Genomic DNA, 23,574 nt, shown 5'->3' with positions numbered 1-23,574 from the left:
TGCTGGAAGGCGAGGGGCTTGGGATATTTATTAAAGAAGCAGGGTGGTGGTTGGCCTTAGGTGTGGAGAACGATGAGTGCAGGCAGGATGAGGTCGTCTGTTTTCTGTGCAGGAGTACCTGAGTTGCCTGCTTCTTTGTGGGATGCGTGTTCCAAAATGGAGGTGCTTAGCATGATCTGAGGGTGGAGTTTCTGACCCTCTGCCATCAAAAGGCCATTCACTGGACACCTGTGCAGCTCCAGTTTTAGGTGGGGCTTCCCTGATGGCTCAGATGGTAAAGAATCTACCTGCAGTGCAGGAGACCTGGGTTCGATCCCTGGGTCAGGAAGATCCCCTGGAGAAGAGTATGGCTACCCACTCCGGCATTCTTGCCTGGAGAATTCCATGGTCAGAGGAGCTTGGTGGATTACAGTCCATGGGGTCTCAAAGAGTCATACATGACTGAGCAACTAAGACACAAAACCAGTGTTAGTTGGCTTGAACTTGAGCTCAACACAGCTGACTGCAGGTTCCCAGGCAAACATCTTACTGTTTCGGCTGTGTAATGCTTGGAAGACAAGCAAGGCTTTTGTAGCAAGAAAGCAAGCTTGAATGGTGAAGGCAGGTTACAAGCAGAGGGGTTTTGAACAAACTGGAAGGCAAGCTCAAGAATTCATGTTAATCACCAGTTTCGGTAACCCCATGGGGCGCCTGACTTTGTACCTCTTGTCTTTGAGACTCTGAGTTTCATTGTCTCTTCTGAAACTTTGTTACTGTTTCTGTTTTGACATTCACTCCATTAGGTCACAAGCATTCACTCCTATTCCTTGGGGGTCCTTAGGTTTGAGGTGATCTCCCCCAGGCATTCGGCTTGCGGCCCTGAGAAGTGGAAACCCAGGGGGCGAGCCCCGGCCCCTGCCAAGTCCTGGAATCTGGATGCTCAGTCTGCCTGTCTCCCTCTCAGAGCTTTTCTGTCTCTGTTCCCTGAGTGCTGACTCACCCCTCATTTAACTTCTGTCTGACCCGATTTTCAGTCAGTCCATGTTCCTTGGACTTATTTCCCTTCCAATGACTGTGAGGGAGGGGTCAAGCATCTGTTGTACACTGTTCTAGAACCTTCCATCTCTCACATGGGTCACCGCTTCTCAAAGTGTGTAGACTGAGGTTTATTTTCTGCTCTGGAAAATTTCCTGGCTTTTATTTTACCTCTTGTTGGAAAAAAGCACAATTCTCTGATGAGATTTTATTTTGCCATCTTTATCTGGAAATCTGTGGTGAGCTTTTAAAAGTATGAAAGAAAAAAAAAATTTCCTGGGTCCAACCCTAGACCTTCCGTTTCAGAGGATCTGAAATGGAGCCTAAGCATCTCCTTTTAAAAGCCTCCTGGCAGCTCTTAGGAACAACCAAATTTAAGTCTAGTATTTTTATTAAAAGATGTGTATTTTCCTCCTACCTTTTAATTAGCCTATCTGAAGAGCAAATATATAAAACACTTGTTTCTCAGAAAGATCTCATAAATTTAAAGTTGCTTTTGGTGGTTTATTTGCTTGCTTATTTTTATAATAACTTCATACACATAGGGCAAGAAAGCCCATCTCGAGAGAATGGAAAGGCTCTTTTTTTTTTTTTTTTTTTTTTTGTAGTGGCCCCTGACAGAAGTATCTTTGGATCTGAAGTTCTCTTCTAGACCTCTTAAGGTTTTAGTTTTCTGTTAGCATTTATAGAGTGAATTATTCATTGATGCTTTTAAGAAGCATTTGAATGCTATATATGTGTAACACTGTCAAAGTGATACTCATGCACAGAAGTGGACCATCTTTACTGCAGATCACCCACAACAGGTCTTTAATCCTGTTTGGGGTTTGACTGGGAAAACGGAACTATAAAAAGTGCTGGTTTCTCCTGGATCTCTTCAAGCTCTGCTTCCTTCAATTAGGTATAAAATTTGAACTACTTTTATGGCTGCTAAGGACTGGAAGCTAAAAAGAAAGTGTGGGTTTAAATAAACCTCTAAAAAAACAGTTTTGAATGGATTTTTATATAAGGTGTGAATTTAGAAGGGGCATTTTTCCATTTATAGTTTATGGTTAGCAGAAGAAATGGTCATTATTTCAAACCATGCACTAAAAATGTCTCATAAAACTTCTAGGCTTTTCAATACTGAAGATCACATATATGCTACTTTAAATATATTTGCAAAAGAATCTATTGATTAGTCATCTGCTTTCCATGGCTCCCCTTTTAATATTCCTGGTACATGTAAGTTGGAGCCATTGTTTTTGTTAAATCTATCTTTTTTTTGGCTGCACTGGGTCTTCACCGTGGTGTAGGTGCTTCGTTGCTCCAAGGCACGTGGGATATCAGTTCCTCAACCAGGGATCGAACCCACATCTCCTGTGTTGGAAGGCAGATTCTTAATCACGGGACCACCAGGGAAGTCCCCAAATCTTTAAAGATGAAATGTGGTAGACCAACTCAAAGAATTCCACTGTGTTCTCGATATGCAAGATTTATCTTTTCTGCATCATTGTTTTTCTCTGAAGTACTTGCTTTAGATATTTCATATTTAGGAAATATTGCTTCTTCACAGTCTTTTGAATCTAAATCTACCAGATAATCTTTGCTGTGAGAGTATCAGTAGAGAAAACACGACGTAGTTGAAGCACAGCTCATGTGATAGCAACCTCCAAGTCAGTATGTTTTTCTTTTATCAGTTTGTCTACTTAAAAATTTTAAATTGTTATGTACCCCTGCCTTTTTTAAGTAATTGCAGCAATCACTATTCTATTGGGTGATGTATATTCCCTTGGAATTTCGAAACTTTAAGGGACAAGAGAGGTCATTTCATGCCCCTGCCTCAGGGTTAGAGATGAGGAACTGGAAGCACAGACTTGCCCATTGATTTGTTCGAGGTCACACCATCCAGACACTTGGTCTCTGGATTCCCAGAGCAATGTCCTTTTTACTGAAGTCCTTTGCCTCTCGTGTCATCTAGTAACACCTGTTGGAGATGAACTCACGTTTCACTCTGTCTGTAAAATGTACCATGATCAAAATTGCAAATTGATTACTGTATACTTCTCTAGGCACATCTGTAGATTCAGGGGAAATGAAAGAAATTAAATGTGAAATAATGAAAGTAGGTACTATGAAAGAGGAATAGCAATAGGGAATAAAAAGAGAAGTGAATAGTGAAATGGCGTCATATGGAGAGTCTCACTGTGGACCACTGGTCACCTCCTAGGACTGTTCTTTCTCCTCCCCTTCTTCTTTTTGTAAAAGTTGAAGTATAGTTGGTTTAAAATGTTGTATTCATTTCTGCTGTACAGCAAAGTGACTCATTTATACATGTACTTACTGAGTCACTTCTTTTTCATATTTTTTTCCTTATGGTTTATCCCAGGACATTGAATATAGTTCCCTGTTCTATTCAGTAGGACCTTATTATGGTCCATTCATCCGACAGGCAATAGTTTACATCTGCGAATCCCAAACTCTCCGTCCTTCCCTCCCCTGTCTCCTCCCCCTCGGCAGCCACAAATCTGTTCTCTGTATCTGTGCGTCTGTTTCTAAATTTACATAAAAATGTTTCATAGACAGGTTCCTCTGTGCTGTACTTTGGCATTTGTTTTTCTCTTTCTGACTTACTTCACTTAGTACGATAGTCTCTAGGTCCACCCATGTTGCTGCAAATTCCATTGTTTCATGCTTTTTTATGACTGCATAGTATTCCAGTGTGCATCCCACTCCAGTACTCTTGCCTGGAAAATCCCATGGACGGTGGAGCCTGGTAGGCTGCAGTCCATGGGGTCGCTACAAGTCGGACACAACCGAGTGACTTCACTTTCACTTTTCACTTTCATGCATTGGAGAAGACAATGGCAACCCACTCCAGTGCTCTTGCCTGGAGAATCTCAAGGATGGGGGAGCCTGGTGGGCTGCTATCTATGGGGTCGCACAGAGTCGGACACGACTGAAGTGACTTAGCAGCAGCAGCAGTATTCCATTGTATATATGTACTGCATCTTCTTTATCTATGGCTGTTCTTCTAACTACAGAAGCCAAAATAGGACCCAAGAGAAATCCATCAGTGGAGCCATTAGTGAATTTTCTTTTTTCAAGATCACTCTTAGTTTTTATGTAAATTTAGGCCTGCAGAATGTAGAGGGGAGTATTTGGGTTCTTGACCTGGAGGTGGGATTAGGAAGAGAGATTAGAGCAATTTTGGCTAATCTGAGTGTGTTCAGTGTGAGCCTGCTACACAGGTTAAAATTTCTCCTGGTTAAATGTCTTAGCATAAACATCCCTCCAAATATTGTTTCTACTTCCTTCATGGAGACTTATTCACACAAGTGGTTTTCATTAGCTCTTTGAAAGAGAAGCCACAGAGCCTTGAAAACATGCCCTTTGAATTTTAATTTTAAACATTTGGACCCAGTCCATATGTTTGCCTTGGATTTAGAGCAATAATGCTTGACTGAGGATGAGTATACGGGATGGTGACCTGGTAAGAAAAACTACCCTAGCTCAGTGCTGTAAATAAAAGCCACTGCATAGAAACCCATGGTCTGCCCTCTCTAGTTAAATAATGTCAGGTCTTAACATCCAGGTAAGTGACCAGCTGGTGACCATGCCTATTCTTATTTGCTCTATCTTTAGCTAAAAGATTCAAACCTATGCAAGTCTTTCACATTGAAAGATGGAAGGAATTAAATGGTTCAGTTGTGAACATTTTGTGGCTTTTTAACTTGTAAACAAAAATACTAACTTCATCTTTTATCCCTGATTTCTCAATTATCTTCTGTATAAGGTGATATGTCTGCCTTTTTGTTTTAGAAATCTTTCAAAGAAATACCAACCTAAAAAGAACTCGAAGGAGGAAGAAGAATACAGGTGTGTTTATCACTGATTGTTATGTGGCCGTATGTATATGTCCTTGGTGATGGTTATAAAGGAAATCTACATATACTCTGTAGATGTAGTGTACCTACAAAAACAAATTGCATTCCTCTTTCATATTTGTGTCAATTTTTAAATTGGGGGGAAGACAATAAAAAATTAAATAACTTTTCTTATAGAGGCACTAGACCTCGTCCAGATTGTTTCAATTAAGGTAAATAGAAAAAGCTTAGCCTATAAGCAAATACAGGAAGTGTGGATGGACTGTGCATTCCACATCTTGGTAAATTCAGGTGTCTCATTCATCCAGGAAATATGTCCGTTTCAGACAGCAGTTAAGACATCTTAACATGGATAGTCCAAAAGTATCATCTCTAATTTAGATCTAAATATCCATGACATTAGAACATGTAGTAGGTATATGTATTTGGGGTTTTACCTGGGCTAGTAACAAAGCCAAATGTTGCCTGATACAGAGCAATTTGGCTTCGCAAAATGAAAAATGTTTCAGTTGTAATTAATTGTGCGCCATGTTGATGAGAACACCCTGATGTGTAATGAATTTGTCAAGACCCTATGGGAGCTGGAGGCATATTACCCTGATAGTAACGTTAATTACTCTTTCGCTGGCGGGAAGCCGCGTGAGAGAGGATGTGCCCTCTTTGGAAAGGAGTGGTGTGTGTTCTGTTCTGTAGGTATACGGCTTGCCAAGCCTTCCTTGCCACCCTGAATGAAATGAACGATTATGCTGGGCAGCATGAACTCATCTCCGAGAATATGACCTCTCAGATCATTGTGGAGTTAGTGCGCTACGTCCAGGAACTGAAGCAGGAAAGGAAATCGGTAACTAAAATTTGTTTTTCTTCCTAAGAGGTGGAGCAAAGATGATGGGACTATCCTTCCAAGTTTTTGTTTGTTTGTTTTTATGGTTTCCTGTGCTATACAGTAAATCCTTGTTGCTTATCTATTTTATTTATTTTTTGACCATGCCGCTAGGCATGTGGGATCTTAGCTCCCCAATCAGGAATCAAACCTGTGTCTCCTGCATTGGAAGTGCAGAGTTTTAACCTACTGGGCCGCCAGGCAAGTCCCTCCCAAGAAGTTTCAAAGTTAAATGAAATCATATGAGACGGTGGGTCTTAAATTGCCACCTTTGAGAAGCATATAAAAATTCAGGACCCTAGTCCTAGAAAGTGTGTCCAGGTCTTTACGTTTGATTTCAAGGGTCCATTATATACTCTGCAACTCATTTGTGGGCCCCAGAATACTAACCTCTTACGATGAATTTAAATATATTTGAGGCTCTGGGACATACAAGAGCAAGCAAGGTAATATGGTGTCTGCTGTGTGGAATAAATTGTATTAAAATAAATCCTTATAAGGAGTTCAAAAGAGCCAGAAAGATGGCCTCAGTTACAGACACTCTGTTCCCTGGCTCATTCATTGTCATCTAATAAAGGGCTTTTTTGGTCCTCTCATCACCATTACAGTCTTTTCATGACTTTTATTGTTAACAAAAGGGAAAAATGTACCCTCAAGTAAAGTATATTCATAGTCAAGATTTTGACCGAAGAGATTTATCATTAAGCCATGGTCTATATCACTGTACTTGGATTGCCTGGGAGGCACGTAATAATCTGTTGTAATAAAATACCAAAGTTGGCCAGTGACATGCATTTCTCATGCAAAGAGTCAACTCATTGGAAAAGACCCTGATGCTGGGTAAGATTGAAGGCCACGGGAAAGGGGGTGGCAGAGGATGAGATGGTTGGACAGCATCACTGACTCAGTGGGCATGAATTGGAGCAAACTCTGGGAGATAGTGAGGGATGGAGGAGCCTGGCATGCTGCAGTCTGTAGGGCCACAGTTGGACACAGCTGAGGAACGAACAACGACGACAAAATGCTTTTCTGTGTACGTTCGAGTCCTTCTCTGAGTGCTCTGGAGATACATGAGCCAATAAGACTGGTAGAGTTTTTGCTGAAATGGAGGAGACATTAAATAATAATGACCAAAATAATTATTTAATTGTAATTGTGGTAGTGTCAACAAAGTCCAAATGTATATACACAAATGAACATATAATGGGAACACCTGACGTGCTCATGCGCCGTATCAGGGGAAAGTTCCCCAGAGGGCTTGAGGGACAAGTAGGAGCCACCTGGGGCAGAGATTCAGTAGAGAGAACAGCCGTGCAAAGGCCCTGAGGCAGGAAGGTGTTTGGAACAAAGTTAATAAATTGAGATGAGGTTTTTTGTCTGTTCACATTAGAGCGGTGATTCCCAAGAGGGTACAGCTTTTTCTACCCACCCCAGCAAATATTGGTCAATGTCTAGAGATGTTTTTGGTTGTTTGGGTTATTATAGCTGGGGGTGGGGGTTGCTGCTGGCATCTAGTGGGTAGAACCCAGAAGTGCTGTTAACATCCCATAATGCACAGGACAAGCGTCCACAACAAAGAATTACCCGACCCAAAATGTTTGCGCCAGAGCTCCAGTAGGGTGACGGGCTCGATAGACTGTTCACGAAAGGGGAACTTTTATGTGACAGCAAGGAAGCAGCGAAACAGAATACTAAGGTTTGGAATGAAGCAAAATCCCCATACAGTCATAAAATAAACACGGTAAATCTGGATGCAATGTTGGACTGCTTCCCTGGCTCCAGAATTTCCCTCGACCCCGCAAAGTTTATGTTAAACACCTTCTTCTTATTTGTTCCTTTGGTCAGTGCCTCGTGTCTCTTACTGACCTTCCTTCACTCATACGGTTTAGCATTTTAGCCAACACTCTAAGTTAAAAACTCCGTGTATTTACCTTAGAGGGAAATATTCATTCTCTTTTCTGGAGTGAATCGTGAAATGTGAAGTCCACGTGACTTGGCCTCCTGTTGCTTTTTTAAGTGCCTCCCCTCCAACCACACGGCCCCCTCGCTGCTCCTCACCCATGCCCTCTGCGATCCTTTGCACTGCGTTTTCTTGCCTTGGTAAAACTTTTCCCTAAGTATCTGCAGAGCCCACTTCCCGACTTCTTTCTCAGGAATGTTGGCTTCTCATTCAGGTCTGTCTTGTTTATCTTATTTAAGACTATAGGACTTGCCTGGTGGTCCAATGGCTAAGACTCTGCACTCCCAGTGCAGGGGCCCAGGTTCCATCCGAGTCAGGGCACTAGATCTCATGTGCCGCAACTAAGCTGCTGTGCTACAACTGAAGATCCCACATGCCACAACTAAGACCCAGCACCTCCAAAGAAATAAATATTTTTTTTAAAATTACAAGGTCCTCCCACCTTCTCCACCTCATTTATGCTACTTCCCCCTGCTTTATTTATTTATTTTTCTTTAGCTGTTGTTGTTCAGTCACTTAACTTGTTGTACTGCTGCTGCTAAGTCACTTCAGTCGTGTCCGACTCTGTGCGACCCCAGAGACGGCAGCCCACCAGGCTCCCCCGTCCCTGGGATTCTCCAGGCAAGAACACTGGAGTGGGTTGCCATTTCCTTCTCCAGTGCATGGAAGCGAAAAATGAAAGTGAAGTCGCTCATTCGTGTCCAACTCTTAGCGACCCCACGGACTGCAGCCCATCAGGCTCCTCCATCCATGGGATTTTCCAGGCAAGAGTACTGGAGTGGGGTGCCATTGCCTTCTCCTTGTACTAAAGCAAAGCTAAGATAGATTCTCATGTTTGCATTTTCATGTAAATAACATTATGTTGTTGTTGTTGTCCAGTCACTAACTTGTGTCCGGCTCTTTGCGACCCCACGGACTGCAGCACACCAGGCTTCCCTGTCCTTCACTATCTCCCAGAGTTTGCTCAAACTCATGTCCGTTGAATTGGTGATGCTATCTAACCATCTCATCCTCTGCCATCCCCTTCTCCTCTTGCCTTCTTTAGTGCGTAATAGTACCTAACATTTTAAGTGTTTGTTTGTTTCTCTTTCACCCCACACTGGAAGCTCCACAAGGGCAAGACATTTCTTGTCTCAGCCCCTAAAAGAGTGACGAGTGTTGGGCGCTCAATCAATACTCTTGGAGTGAAAGGAAGAATTGAGGAGTAGAAGCAGCCATCTTCAACATAGCTTAGTTCTCAGTTGGACTTTACTAGTTGGGGATCCTGTGTTGTTGTGTTATGACTGCATCCTTTTGTTTAATTTACTCACTGTTAATCATATGTCTTTTTTATAGTGTGTCATATCTGTGCTTTGAATTCTTTTCCTTCTTTAATCAAAAATTATAGTAATTTAATGAGTAAATTATAGGTAGTATAGTCCGACATTAAATGATATCTTGCAATACATAGCTTTGCTTTTATTTTAGGGAGAATTACTCTCTCTGAGTCAGATGTTCTGCTGGGAGGAGATGTAAACAACATACTCTCTTAAAGCCTTTTGTAATTCTATTCAGATGAAAATTTAGGAAACTGAAACTGTTTAAAGTTCTAGAAAGAATATCAATAAATACATGTACATTTCCAGTGTTTTAATATAATGAGGTATGAACTTATTTGCTTTATGACATGGTAATAGTTACCATTATTTAGAATGTTTCATATGGCAGTATGTTGATGCTCTAATATCAAAAATTATTTTGATAATATTGGATATTTAACCATTTTGCCTCGTTTGTTTTTATAGGTGATAATAACTGATGAGGAGGAGGGGCGGGCTGTTATACGTTTTGCTCCTTGTCTTACTTACATTTTGCCCCCAGCCAGCCCGCCTCTCTGGGCAGTGGTTGTTCACATACGAGCTTTTGTTCCCGCTGAGTTTATTTTCTTGAACTGACATCCAAGGATGCCAGATTGACGGGTATGAAGGTCTCCGCAGCGTAGAAAGGGCTGTAGAAGGGCTCCTTGGGATGCTCTCGTGCTGAGCATCCTTTCTCCCCGTGACCTTTCACTTTTGGTTACCCTGACTTTTCTTAGTAAGTGATCTAATTTTCTGAAGGATGATTCTCAAAACCACAGTGGACTGCTATCACTTCCACTTTCTGGTGATGGTAACTATCAGCAGAAGGACCCCAAGAGAGCTAGAGACCAAATCCAGCTCTTCTGGGGTCACATTCAGTTGCCGCTTCGCTGCGGCACTGTGAAGCCTGCCAGTGAACTTCAGATCTTCCTGGGAGGAGAGGAGAGCCTGAATCAGAAGTATGTCCGGAGAGCCTCAGCTCCCGGTGGTCAGGGAGGCCAGGAAGGGACCCAGGGTCTGCAGTCAACAAACCCGCTTAGGACTCCGACAGCCCCACTAGCTAGGAAACCTTAGTCAGGATGTAAAACTCTGACCAACCTAGTTCTGCATCTGTAACTGAGGCTGATGGTAATAAACCCCTTCCAGAGTTGCGGGGAGGGTCACAACAAGACAGGTATCCACCGCCTAACACCTCACTGGTACTGATGCGTAGGCACTGCATATCCGGAACCTCCCATCAGGTCCTTCTGCTTCTCAATACAGAATCTCCTTCCTACTCCAGAGAAAGGCTTTGATCAGGGTTTATTACAGAAAGCAGGAGCATCTGCAGGCCTCCTTGTGACCATGTGTCATAACAGTATTATCCGGTGCATTTAAAAGGACCTTTCTAAAAATGTTGACTTGGCGGATGGCATTGAAAACAAGCTGCTTTTAAAATTTTAGGTCAAGCTGTTGTTTCCTGTGGCTGACTAGAAATACTGTCCTGCTGAAGTACCATTCTTAACTGTCAGCCTAATACCTTCTGAGCCACTTAATATAGTGGCGAGTTCCTCCCTGCCCAAAGGGACAATTTAGAATTTACAGGATTACTGCTGGATCTTATTACTCCCAATAGAGAGTGTTTCCACATTCAGTTCTAAGAGCAGTAGAAAATCATTTTTCATCTAGATTTTTCTATGTTTGAGCACATTAATCTCTAACAAGGTGAGAAATGGCTCACTATGCAAAAGATGAGGTTTCCTTCCTTCCTTGGATGGATTTGAAAGGAAGTGGAAGAACCCGCCTGCCAATGCAGGTTAGGTGTAAGAGGCACGGGTTCGCTCCCTGAGTTGGGAAGATCCCCTGGAGGAGGGCACAGCAACCCACGAGTATTCTTGCCTGGAGAATCCCATGGACAGAGAAGCCTGGCAGGTGGCGATCCATAGCGTCACACGGAGCTGGGCACGGCTGAGCAGCAGCACGCAGGCGGTGTGAGAGATGAGAGTAGAGGGGGTACGGACATTCTCTTTGCCTCTGGGCCACGTTGTGCTCACAAGTGAGTTGTCTGATCTTAAGCAAAATCTTCAAGTCTTAAAGGTATAACCGATTCACTATGCTGTAGAGCAGAAACTAGGATCCCACATGCTGAGTGGCCAAAAAAATTTTTTTTAATTAAAAAAGTGTACAATCTGAAAGTTTCAAAAAATTAATTTAAAAAAATCTCCAACTGTAAGATAGAATGATGCTCACTGTTCATATTTTTAGGGGGAAAGATGATTTTTAAAAATTTATTTCATTTTTTAATCGAAGCATGGTTGACTTACAATCTTGCTCCAATCTCTGTTGTACAACTAACTGACTCAGTTATGCACATATAGACATTCTTTTAAAATATTCTTTTCCATTATAGTTTACCCCTGGAGATGGGATGCAGTTCCCCGTGCTGCACAGTAGGCCCTGGTTTATCCATTCTAAATGTAATAGTTTGCATCTACCAGCCCCCAAATCCCAGTCCATCCCTCTCCATCCCCTGCTCCCTGTTGGCCACCACAGGTCTTATTTCCATGTCTAGGAGTCTGTTTCTGTTTTGAGGGTAAGTTCATTTGTGCCATATTTTACATTCGACATGGAAGTCATGCCATATGGTATCTCTGGGCCCATCCGTATTGCTGCAAATGGCATTATTTTGATCCTTTTTATGGCTGAGTAGTATTCCACTGTATATATGTACCATATCTTCTTTATCTATTGTTCTATTGATGGACATTTAAGTTTCCATGTCTTGGCTCTTGTGAATAGTGCTGCTATGAACTGTGGGGTACAGGTATCTTTTCAAATTCTAGTTTTGTCTGGATATATGCCCAGAAGTGAAGTTGCAGGATCTTATGTGCTGTGCTGTGCTTAGTCGTTCAGTCGTGTCTGACTCTTCGGGACCCCATGGACTATAGCCTACCAGGCTCCTCTGTCCATGGAGATTCTCCAGGCTAGAATACTGGAGTGGGTTGCCATGCCCTCTTCCAGGGGATCTTCCCAACCCAGAGGTTGAACCCAGGTCTCCCACGTTGCAGGCAGATTCTTTACCACCTGAGCCACCAGGGAAGCCCCGGGATCATATGATAACTCTATTTTTAGATTTTTGAGGAACCTCCATGCTGTTCTCCATGATGGTTGCACCAACTTACGTTCCCATCAGCAGTGTAGGAGGGTTCCCTTTTCTCCTTACTCTCTCTTTCATTTGTTATTTGTAGACTTGAGGAAATACAGTTTTTATGCAGCAGTTTCCACACATGCTGTGTTCTGTAGGGAGCTCACTCATCTAGTATTATGAATAACCAGTGTCTGTCCTGATACACAAAAGTGTGTTTGCTTGTTTTGACGAAAATGTGTTGATTTTGTGAAAGGAAATTCTTTAAAAGAGAGCTTTGACTTGCCATTTGCAAGGGCACAGCCATTTAGGTTCTTTCCTGCCTGGTGTTTGAGCCAGCAGCAGTCCTCACTAGGGACCACCAGCACTTCTGGAAGCCTGAGAGGGGCAGTGGCTCTTAATTTCTTCACCTAATGGGCTCCACTTAAGGCAACTGTATTTTTGGCAAGATGCTCACCTTCTCTTTAGAAGTAATGGAATTAGTAGCCTGCCCTTGGGGTGAGTATAAGTCAAAATATACAGTGACCGTTTCCTTTGCTTCGCATTCAGTCTTTTATTCTCAAAGATAAATTAACACATCTGATTTTGTGCCAGTGTCTTGGATTTACTGGTGTTCAATGATCATGGGTAGAAACAACCGGGGAAATCAACAGTTCTTTCTAAGGCAGCATGATGAATTTTAATGTGTAAAATCTGGAAGTTTTATACTGGCTTGCTTTTCATGAATGTGAGTGAGTGCTCAGTCATGTCTGACTCTTTGCAACCCCACAGACTGTAGCCCACCAGGTTCCTCTGTCCATGAGATTTTCCAGGCAAGAATAGTGGAGTAAGTTGCCATTTCCCCCTCCAGGGGATCTTCCTGACCCAGGGATCAAACCTGTATCTCCTGCATTGCAGGCAGATTCTTTATCTGGCTTGATAGCCAGGAAGCTTGGGCTGGTTTTTCTAGATTTTTATAAATTTACAATGAGAGCAATATTCATTATCTCTGTAATCTGACCACATGCAATGAAAACTTCAATTTCTTTTATTTATTCTTTCTTTTTAGGTAGAGTGGCTGTGATTCATTTATTAGTTGCCAAAATTTTACAAAAACTCTGAATTAAAGAACAAAAACTTAAAATCCTTGTCAATCAAAATCTTCATTTTTGTAAGTTTCCTTCTGTGTATATGCTCAGTCACTCAGTTTTGTCCAACTCTTTCAGTCCATGAGGTCATTCTTTGTGACCCCATAGACTGTAACCCACCAGGCTCTTCTGTCCATGGGGTTTTCCAGGCAAGAATACTAGAATGGGTTGCCATTTTCTTCTCCAGGGGATCTTCCCAACCCAGGGATTGAACCCGAATCTCTTGCATCTCCTGCATTGGCAGGCAGGTTCTTTACCACTGGTGTCACCTGGGAAGTCCTGAAAATATGTAGTTTTCATAATTAGAATTTTAGTGGCTATAGTTATTAAATAATTTTAGACAACAGTGTTCAGCTCCAACCTCTGAGTCTGTGTAGGGTTATCTGCAGTGGTCACCACTAACCACATATGAGGGATTTATGGAGATTTATAGCTCCAGGAGGGGAATCAGGAGGTTCCAGCCAACATTTACTGGAACCTCTAACTACATTTCTCCCGGCAGGTGGAAAGAATGCTTCATTTCAAAATGTTGGCCAGGAGCAGAATCAGTTTTTGGCAATGGTTATCTGAAGAGTTCTAGAGGAAATAATTATACAATGCCTTCAGTGACTCACTAAAATTTTTCTAAATCTCAGATAATGCTTGCAAGACCCTACATTACTGCAAAATGACCATAAGAAAAATTTCCCCAAGGTTTCAGAGATGTTGAAAAATTGATAACTAAAAGTCACGCACTCTTCTTAAAGTTCGGTGTTGGATAGGTTCTGTTTATGAAACTTACAAAACAAACTTAATTGCCTGTAAGGCAATTCTGCAGCCCAGACTGGCTCTCATATGTCTAGGGCATGTTTTTTTTGTTAGTTTGTTTTGGCTGCACCCTGCCGTGCAGCTTGGGGGATCTCAGTTCCCTGACCAGGGACTGAACCCCAGCCATGGCGGTGAAAGCACCAAATCCTAACCACTGGGCCACCAGCAAACTCCCTAGAACATGTTTTTATAAGAGATGACAGTGAACAGATAAAACTTACCATGAAGAAAGGCAGAAAGTAAAAGGAGCTTATCTGTGTGATCAAGCTAATTGCAAATCTGTTTTTGATTTATTCAGTCCTGTTGAGATTCAGCTGTGGATACTCTGTTATAAAGCCAGAACCTGTAAGAAGAAAATGCAGAAAAGCAAGGCAGATATTAGATTTCATGATCAGGAAAAAGAGCAGTGGGTCTAAAAAAGCAGTTAGTTCTTCCTTACTGGTGTTACTGTGCTGAGTCACTCAGTCGTGTCTGACTCTTTGCAACCCCATGGACTGTATAGATAGCCCACCAGGCTCCTCTGTCTGTGGGATTTCCCAGGCAAGAGGGGGTTGCCATTTTCTCCTCCAGGGGAACTTCCTTACTCAAGGATGGAACCCACATCTCCTGCATTGCTCATTTACCACTGAGCCACCTGGGAAACCCCTCACAAAGCAGGAAACCCTCCAAAACTAGTTGGCCTTTTGTGGGTCATGCTTATACAACACCCACTAATAGCCTTGGGTTTAATGTATGTCTAGAAGGTATATTTTGTTTTGTTCTGTCCTCTTTGTTTTCAAAGAATATTTTATTTAGACCAGCATTCTATTAAGACCCTGTCCCCACTGTGACTCTGTCACCTGCAAAACCACTGGTCTGATGAAGCAAAGAAATTCTATTTTCTCATTTATGGGATGACATACTTAGTTATCAGGATCCTTCAGTTTTGTCCTTGACTTCCTGAATTTGAAATGTGACTTTGTATTTCCCCCTTGTAAGTAGGAATGAGACCTTTTTCTTCTAAAATTTGTGAGAATTCCTTGACGAAAGCTGTGTGTCTCTCCCCTGATTCACGGACACAGCATCCTTGTCAGTGGAGCTCCTGGAGCCCAGGAAGAGTGTAAAGGATGTCCCAGAGTTCTCTGATGTGGTGGCCCACTCAACCTGTCCAAAAACAAACTGTGGATCCCCAGAGTTTATCCTTTATCCTGCCCCAGTCCTATCCTATTATCCAGTCGACCACTTCCCTGGTGGCTCAGACAGTGAAGAATCTGTCTGCAATGCAGGAGACCTGGGTTTGATCCCTAGGTTGGGAAGATCCCCTTGAAAGGAAATAGCAACCCACGCCAGGATTCTTGCCTGGAGAATCCCATGGACAGAGGAGCCTGGCGGGCTACAGTCTGCGGGGTCACAAAGAGTCGGACACGACTGAGTGACTAAGCACAGCATTCCTATCTACAATTCCCATCGTCTGTGAATGGCAGTCCTTTTTAACCCAGTTGTTCTGGCCAAAAACGTGGGGCACCCAAGGCTTATTTTTCCCTTACGCCCCGTCTTCTGGCTAACGTCAGGTCCTGTCGGCTGTACCTTCAGTAAATGTTCTGAATCCAGACACTTCTCAGCACTTCCTGCACAACCAGTCTCTCATCATCTCTCATCTGATGGACTGTCCTAAGCCTTTTAGTTTTAACTCGTCTCTGCTTCCAGGCCTGCCCCCTGGTCAGTGGTCCAGCTCCCCATCTCCATCTCCACCACCAGCTCCCCCTTGGGCAGGTGCAGCAGCCTGCCCCTCCTGCTTCCATTCAGTACGTTCTCCATACAGCAGGCAGCACAACCTTGCGATAATGCAAATCAGACCATGTCACTTCCCTTCTTACATTTTTCCAGTAGCTTTCCACGGTGCTCATGGGGCTTGGGAAGCCGTCCACGGTCTGGCCCTTGCTTTCTTCTCCTGCCTTACCCTCCTTCTCAGTCTAATTGCACTGGCATCTCTCAGTTCCCTGGACAGGCCAAGCCCTTTCCCACTTCAAAGCATCCTCATTAGCTGTTCCCACTGCTTGCTTGGAAGGTTGTTTCTGAGAACTTTGCAAGTTCACTCCTGCACTTTGTTCAAGCCTCTGCTTCAGCATCCTCCCAGACTGCCCCGTCTAAACGCTGCCCGCACCCACACCCATCCCTCCCTAGTTCCTTACCCTCTTCTCCTACCGCTGTGTCTACAGGTCCACAAGGAAAGGAGCTTTGTTATATTCACAAGCAGTGTAGCACCCTGCACGTGTGGGTGTGCAATGAACACACTTGAATGAATGATTTGAGTTGGACTTTAAAACCTTTCAGCTCAGGGAAGGATGACTGTCCCTGAAGTTTCACCTATCCACCTAGCACTCTATCTAAAACCCTTATTAAAGGTGATTTCCCTTGGTTTGGTTTGGAAGAACAGTTTCATACCCTTAGAAGAGATCACCTGAAGAATCTGAGCCATTGGCTGCTTACTATCGATCCTTTGAAGATCCTTTCATCCTGAATGAATCAGGATTCTTCAGAGGAATTAGAATCTTAAGGAATGTGAAAGAATGGATTGTTTTGAAGAACAGTTTTTAAAAAGACTACTGGAGTCTAGGTGAAAAGTGGGGATGCAGGGAATTCTCTGCAGGTCCAGTGGATAGACTCTGTGCGGCTCACTTCTGAGGGCCCAAGTTCAATCCCTGTTTGGGGAACTGAGATCCCATGAGCCTCATGTGCGGACAAAAAAAGCAATAGTGTGTTTGCGGAGAGTTCTGGGGAGTGAAAGCCAGCAGGAGAATAAGAGGGTGCAGGGGGGCGGGGAGCAGCAGGAGAGGGGATGACGGAAACTTGACCAGAGCTGCTGGACCTGGACTGGGCTGGGGGTAGGGGGCTGCCCAGTGCCCAGACGGTCAGTATTATGGGGGAAGTTAAAGTAACTGCACACGACACAGGGAGGCAGGCATTTTAGGAACTTTAAACAAGTCCATTGAGAAAGTATTTTTGTTATAAATGAATTTAGAGGAAACAGGTCTTACTGAAGAAAACCACAAGGCAATTCCCATCACAAATGTTTCTGGGGTTCTGGTTTGGGCTTCACTGAAGTGACAACTGCCCTGAACCTGTCTGAAGGTGCTTCACAGCTTCCCTACGCAGACCACGTGAATATCCACACACACAGATTCATCGTTAGGTTAATTGACCCCGAGTCAGGCTAGCACCAGAAGCCTGCTGGTATTCAAGCCCATCACACTGTAGGGTTTTTTGGAAATTCTAGTATCTGTCACAGCTATATTTTCTGGAAACTCCTTTCTTCTTCCCCTTTTAAAGTTTTTTGTGTTCCTTTGTTTTCATATGTAGAATCTGAGTTTTATTTAAAATTCCAGATGGCTGGCTGGCTGGCTGTCCTTAGTTGAGTGTTTTTTCTGTTATTTTTTTCCACCTTTTTTTTTTTTAAAGAAGTGGCTCTTTTCACATCGATGCCATATTTTGCTTTTTTAATGTAGTTTTAAAAATTGTTGATCTATGTTATATATATAGCAAAATGAGTAGCTGTTGTACCTAATTGCAGTGTGTGAGTAACAAATATTCTCACCATTTATCTATTCAGCCTAAGGATGATTTCTTGCAGCGCAGTTAAATCTGCTTCGAAGCTTCGTCTTTGTCATTTTGCTTTGAGTTAATGCCTGCCTATTTTAGGTTTCTTTTGATTTTTTTTTTTTAATCTCAGCTACTCCTGGTCCCTGGGAAATTTCTGAAAAATTTTTGAAGGCTCATATGATTTGTATAGATTTTACCTGTATATTTTTAAGGTTCAACCAAAAGTTGAAAGTAAGCTTCGCTGCCACCCAGATAGCATCAGGCATTTAAAAAGGTCTATTATTATGTTTGAAGAGAGACTAAAGCATCTTATTACAGGAGAAAGCAAAGAGCGTTGTTTTTTTTTTTTTTTTTCCTGGGTCTCTAGAGATGGCATTTCCTGTCTCTCCTCTGATAGGAGCAAAGAGCTGTGATGACTTCACTCCGTGGCTCCAAAAGAAGTGCCTATTATCTTTTTTCTCGAGAACAATTCGTCTTTATTTAGAGCTTGGAGGCACACTTTTTAGATCCACACTTGCTCACTGCCCAGCGAAGAAATGTTTGACCATTGTTTGTTAATAAACAAGAAACACATCTGGCAAGCTGGTTGGTTTGTTTAACTTTGCAACTGTTGAAATAAAGCCATTAAAGGAGGGAAGATCTAGCTGGCTACAAAGGGCCGCTGCTATTTAGGTCATGGGATGCTCGAAACCATCAGAAGGGCTTTTGTTCCGTCCATTGGTTTCCTAAGGGATCAGCCAGCCCAGGGTTTTTGTGTCTTGTAGGCAAATCCATCTTGGAGAACACACACTAGGCAAGAAAGACTAGAAAGAAAATCGGTGGCACTTTGTTTTTTTTCCTCTTAAGCCACAGGAAATGCAAGCACAAATGTACTTCTTGAATAATTGTTTTGGTGTTGCGGGGGCGGGGGATGGCGGGGGAGAGTGTTACGACAGGAGCCCTTCCTGGGAAAAAGCTAACCAATAAAGTTGAGGTCCACACTGTGCTTGAAAAATAAATGCATATTTATTATTCAACCTGGAAATGAAGAAGCAGCAAGAGAATTTACTATCTAGTAGATTTTTGATCAAATTATCCACTCGTGCTTCCCAAACATGGCCTTTTTTGGAAGACTGTGGTCTTCAGATCCGATCCCTCTGCTGGTAAAGCCCGATCCACCTTTCCTGTGCAGGGTCCGTCGTTTCTGCACGTTCTTTGTGTGCATTTCCTCTCGGTCAGGACGGCGCTGGCTGTGAGGGAGCTTTCGTTTTGTGCAAACGTTCATTTCAGAGCTGCTGTTAGAGTAGAAGCTTAGAGCCCAGCTCTGAGTTGGGTGCCGAGGTTTTCTTTTTGTGTCTGTCTTTGAATCTCAAAGTAAGATTGGGGAGAAATGGGGATAGCTTTTCAGCCAACTATAGTACACCAGGGACCTGCACAGGAAATGGGGCTGGTCCTCTGGACAGTTTGGGGATGAGGGACTCTCGGGGCCGAGGGGCACAGCTGAGCCTTTGTCCCCCTCCCGAACCCCTCACTCCTCTGTCTCCCCAGGTCCTCCCCACCCCGCTTCGCCTTCTTTAAAGTGATGTCTGTGGCTTTCAGAAAACCTGCTCCCGTTCTGTACTTCCCCTCAAAGCTCAACTCTGCTCTCAGCTCATCTTAAGCCTCCCCAAAGCCCATCCTTTCTTACTTGTTTATGCCTACCTTCGACTCCATCTCTTTTTGGTCGTATCCATCTCTTTTCTGTCGTATCCCTCTGTCTATTATGAGACTCGAAATACGAAGCCCCACGGGGCTCCTCCAGACCAAAAAAATTGCTAGATGGGTAAACCTTGCTGTCAAGAGGCACTTAAAATGGTGAAACGTGACCTTCGAAGAGAGACAAGAAAACATTCCCTTATAAAGGAACACTGTTCTGTAAGAAGAAAAAAAAAACAGTCTGATTTTTGTCTCCTCCTCGCCGGCCTCCCGGGGTCAGTTACCTTGTGTGTCTCGGCTAAGCCATAGGTTCTGATGAGGTGAGAGAAAAGGCTCTGAGTACCAAGAGGACCTCTCCATGCTCGCCACCCTTTTGCTTCCCTCCACTACACCCTCCTCCCAGCCGTGCTTACCTCCTCCGCCAGAAGACAGACAGCATATTCACGCCTGGTCACTGAAGGAAGGTCATTTATTAAAAGGAGCATTTAGCACTTGTGGAGAGGATTCAGGAAGAGCAAAGGGATGGACTGGTACCCCCCACACCCAGGGCTGATCACAGTGGCGACCTGCCATGGCCCTAGGTCTCAAAGAGCAGGGGAGCCTTGTAGGAACTTCAGAGATGAGCTGTGGGGGCACTGCCCAGCCAGAGCTGTGGCCTTTGGTCAAAGGACTTGGTCACCCCTTTGCATCCTAGCGACGGTGCAGATGGAAATTACCGCTCTCTGATCTGCCAGAACCTGTCAAGTCTAACGGGGACACGGGCTTTCGTGCACGTGGTCCATGCAGGTCAGAACATCCTTGGAATCACTCTGACCTCTCCATATCTCCCAGCCCACCTCTGATCTGATTTATTGGTGATTTTCCCGATCAAAGGACACCGAGAGTCTGAGCCTCTGTCACCACATACACTGCCGCCCCAGGGTGCAAGTGTCCAGGTTGGAGAGGGACTCCCACCTGGAACATTCTTGCATGACATCCCCAACTTCCCAGCTCATGCAGACAAAAAGCCTACAGACTCTGCACAGGCTGCACCTTTCTTCTCTGACCCCATCTCCTCACATTCTTGAGACTCACTTTGATCTGCCTCTCTGATGTCCCTGGTGGTCAACACCAAGCATATACCTGCCGCAGGGCCTTTGCAGATGGCAGGAAGGTGAATTGAAGTTTAAGAAAATCTAAGTTATAGAAATATCTACCCACAACTTAGACAAGTATTTGCAGCAGCATTATTCATAATAGCCCCAAACTGGGGATCGGTCACCCAAAAAATTACCATGTAGCAATAAAAGGAATAAAGTACTGATATGTGTGATCATTGGAAACATTAGGCTAAGTGAACATTATGATATGTTGAAAGCATGATGTCAGTCACAAAGGACTTCATATTGTACGATTCCTTTCGTATGAAATATCCAGAATAAGCAAGTCTATACAGACCGGAAGTGGCGCGGTATTTGCCTAGGGCTGGGGAAGATGGGAGGTGACAGCTAAGAGGTGCAGCATTTCTTCTGAGGTGATACAAATGTTCAAGGGGCTTCCCCAGCAATCCAGTGGTTAGGACTCTGCCTTCTAATGCAGGGGGTGAGGATTCGATCTCTGGTTGAGGAACTATGATCGCACGTGCCTCGGGAGGGTGGGGTGGCAGGGGTATGGCCAGAAAATTTTTTTAAATGTTCTAAAATTGATTGTGATGAGAGTTGCTTATTTTGTGACTAGACTAAAACCCATTGAATTGAACAGTTTCAGTGGGTGAATCGTATGATATATGAATTACATCTCAAAGCGATTAAAAATAAAGATCTGATTGCCATCTTTATAAAGCATTCCTGTCATGTTTACAAGTGGCATAAATAACTCTTAGCATTCAGTATTATTATAGTTAAAGTCAGATGGAACTCTGTGACTATTGACTTATTACTGTTTTCATTTCTCATTTATTTTTTAAGTGTTACATTTCTTCGGAATGCATGGGCTAGATATTCAATATTTAAATATCCTTGGAGTGGGTGAATTTTTTTTTCAAGTCTTAATAAGAGAAAGACGGGGAACTAATCATGGGTGTGTCTCTGCTCCTCCCCCTACCCCCCCAGCACTTTCACGATGGACGGAAGGCACAGCAACACATAGAGATGTGCTGGAAGCAACTAGAATCAGTAAGTGAAAAACCAACCGTTCAAGAAATGTCTTTATAGGTTTTTCTGATCTGAATTTAACTTAAGTTTGAATCAACAGTAAGTACAAAACAGAGACCCTAACGTCTTTAGAGATTTTTACAATTTGGATTTAATTGATTTCTAGAGATTATTACTGGAAGTAAAATGTTGAGCCCCAAAGAGCCCAAGTGGAGTCTTTTTTCTAAAAATCATAGGGAAGAACAAAGATTAGACAGTTTGGATGGAAATAAAGGCAGATTTTAAAATAACTTCCTGAAATGATGGCATGGAACAAATCAGTTCGGAAAAGAATGCTTTTGGGGAGGGGGCATGAGGGAATGCCGATAAAATTATGATAAAATTACATCTTTATATAGGAATCTCATGGTTTCATTAACAATCACTTACCCTGTCACCATCTTCCTCTGCTCTTAGAGTAAAAGACGTTTTGAGCGGGATTGCAAAGAGGCTGACCGAGCCCAGCAGTACTTTGAGAAAATGGATGCTGACATAAATGTTACGAAAGCAGATGTTGAAAAGGTAAGGTGAAAGCGAGAGTCTTTTTTTTTTTTCATTTCCCCTTTTAATGCTTGTCACGTATCCTCCCAGACTACTGGTCCCCAAGTTCTTCTTTCTGATGCAACCACAAAAGGCCACTCAACTTGGGATTATTTTCGTTTCATGTCAACTTGGGGTGTGGGGTGTTAGGAGGAGGCTGGTGGGGGAATCTAAAATGTGGGGGAATCTTCAGTGTTATGATTTAAGCAGCGTGTTGATTTCTTTAGTCACCAGGACGATTAACATGGAGACTTAAACCATGAACATATCTTAGGGGGTGGTTTCCGCAGACTGTGGTTCTCTCTTAATGGCTTTTCAAAGAAAAAAAATCGACCTCTTAAAAGCTGGAGCAGACCGCCCAGCACCATCTGAAAGAGCTTGGCTGCTGGCACTGCTTCTGATAAAAAGATAAAGAGACTCACGCTAGTGGCCGGAGTTCTGATGGACTCATTCAGGTTGCTAACAGGTTGTAGCCCAAGGCCTGCATTGGGAGGTCCTCTCCAAAGCTTTTCCCAAAATGGACTTGTGTGGTTGGCAATTAGGAATATTATTATAAAGCTTGTACTGTGTCTTCTTGTGGTTCCCTGTGTGTTTTTTCCCTAGAAGCTAAATTTTCTTTTTATAAAAGTCATCAATATGACTGTAAACAAAATTAGGCTGTTAAAGAATCGTATTCATTCCTGACTGCCCAGGGCTGTTTTGGCATTCATAGCTTCATGCTTTTACGTGGGGAAAAGCACTGCGTTTTTGTAGATTTCTTTCACTTTTTGCCAGATAATTTGGAGATGAATTTGCTTGGAAAATATTGTAAATTAGGTATTTAGTTATTCACCCAATTCTGCCAAATTCCTTGCTTAAAGCCTAGGCATAGATTAGTATGGCTTCCTCTAAAATTACCTAGTATATTAGAAAACACATTCTTAATATCTATATTTGATCTCGAGTGGGGATATTTAGTTTACCAAAAGATACATTCATTTGCTGGTAAAATTACCATGCTCATAGTAACATAACAGTCACTCAGTCATGTATGACTCTTTGCAACCCCATGGACTGCCACCCACTGGGCTCATCTGCTCATGGAATTCTCTAGGCAGGAATCCTGGAGTGGGTTGCCATTTCCTCCTCCAAGGGATCTTTCCTACCCAGGGTTTGAACCTGAGTCTCCTACATTAGCAGACGGATCCTTTAACATCGAGCCACCTGCTGCTAAGTCGCTTCAGTCGTGTCCTACTCTGTGGGACCCCATAGACGGCAGCCCACCAGGCTCCCCTGTCCCTGGGATTCTCCAGGCAAGAACACTGGAGTGGGTTGCCATTTCCTTCTCCAGTGCATGAAAGTGAAAAGTGAAAGTGAAGTCACTCAGTAGTGTCTGACTCTTCATGACCCCATGGACTGCAGCCTACCAGGCTCCTCCGTCCATGGGATTCTCCAGGCAAGAGTACTGGAGTGGGGTGCCATCGCCTTCTCCAACCTGAGAAGCCCCAAAATGCAC

At 43.2% G+C, this 23,574-nt stretch overlaps 1 protein-coding gene and 1 long non-coding RNA gene across 16 annotated transcripts in view; one reads left to right on the top strand and one right to left on the bottom strand.

Moving 5' to 3' along the window:
* FNBP1 (formin binding protein 1) overlaps positions 1-23,574 on the top strand; it is a 135,715-nt gene that overhangs the window by 55,136 nt on the left and 57,005 nt on the right. For 14 of the 15 annotated variants that reach the window (XM_044926443.2, XM_025261841.3, XM_044926447.2 and 11 more), the window contains 4 exons: positions 4,816-4,872; positions 5,574-5,721; positions 21,459-21,521; positions 21,957-22,061. In XM_044926443.2, coding sequence (XP_044782378.1) covers positions 4,816-4,872; positions 5,574-5,721; positions 21,459-21,521; positions 21,957-22,061 — 373 coding nt within the window. Of the gene's footprint in view, positions 1-4,815; positions 4,873-5,515; positions 5,722-21,458; positions 21,522-21,956; positions 22,062-23,574 lie in introns of those variants that run through there. The other variant, XM_044926446.2, reaches the window with a different exon arrangement.
* Positions 18,681-22,016, bottom strand: LOC112578150. The gene is made up of 3 exons (XR_003102455.2): positions 21,930-22,016; positions 19,375-19,539; positions 18,681-19,041 (listed from the first exon to the last, which is right to left on the bottom strand). It is a non-coding gene; the product is annotated as an uncharacterized LOC112578150 (long non-coding RNA).

This window comes from Bubalus bubalis, chromosome 12 (genome assembly GCF_019923935.1).
Source record: "Bubalus bubalis isolate 160015118507 breed Murrah chromosome 12, NDDB_SH_1, whole genome shotgun sequence".
NCBI lineage: Eukaryota > Metazoa > Chordata > Mammalia > Artiodactyla > Bovidae > Bubalus > Bubalus bubalis.
This window is presented reverse-complemented; position numbering and strand designations above follow the sequence as displayed.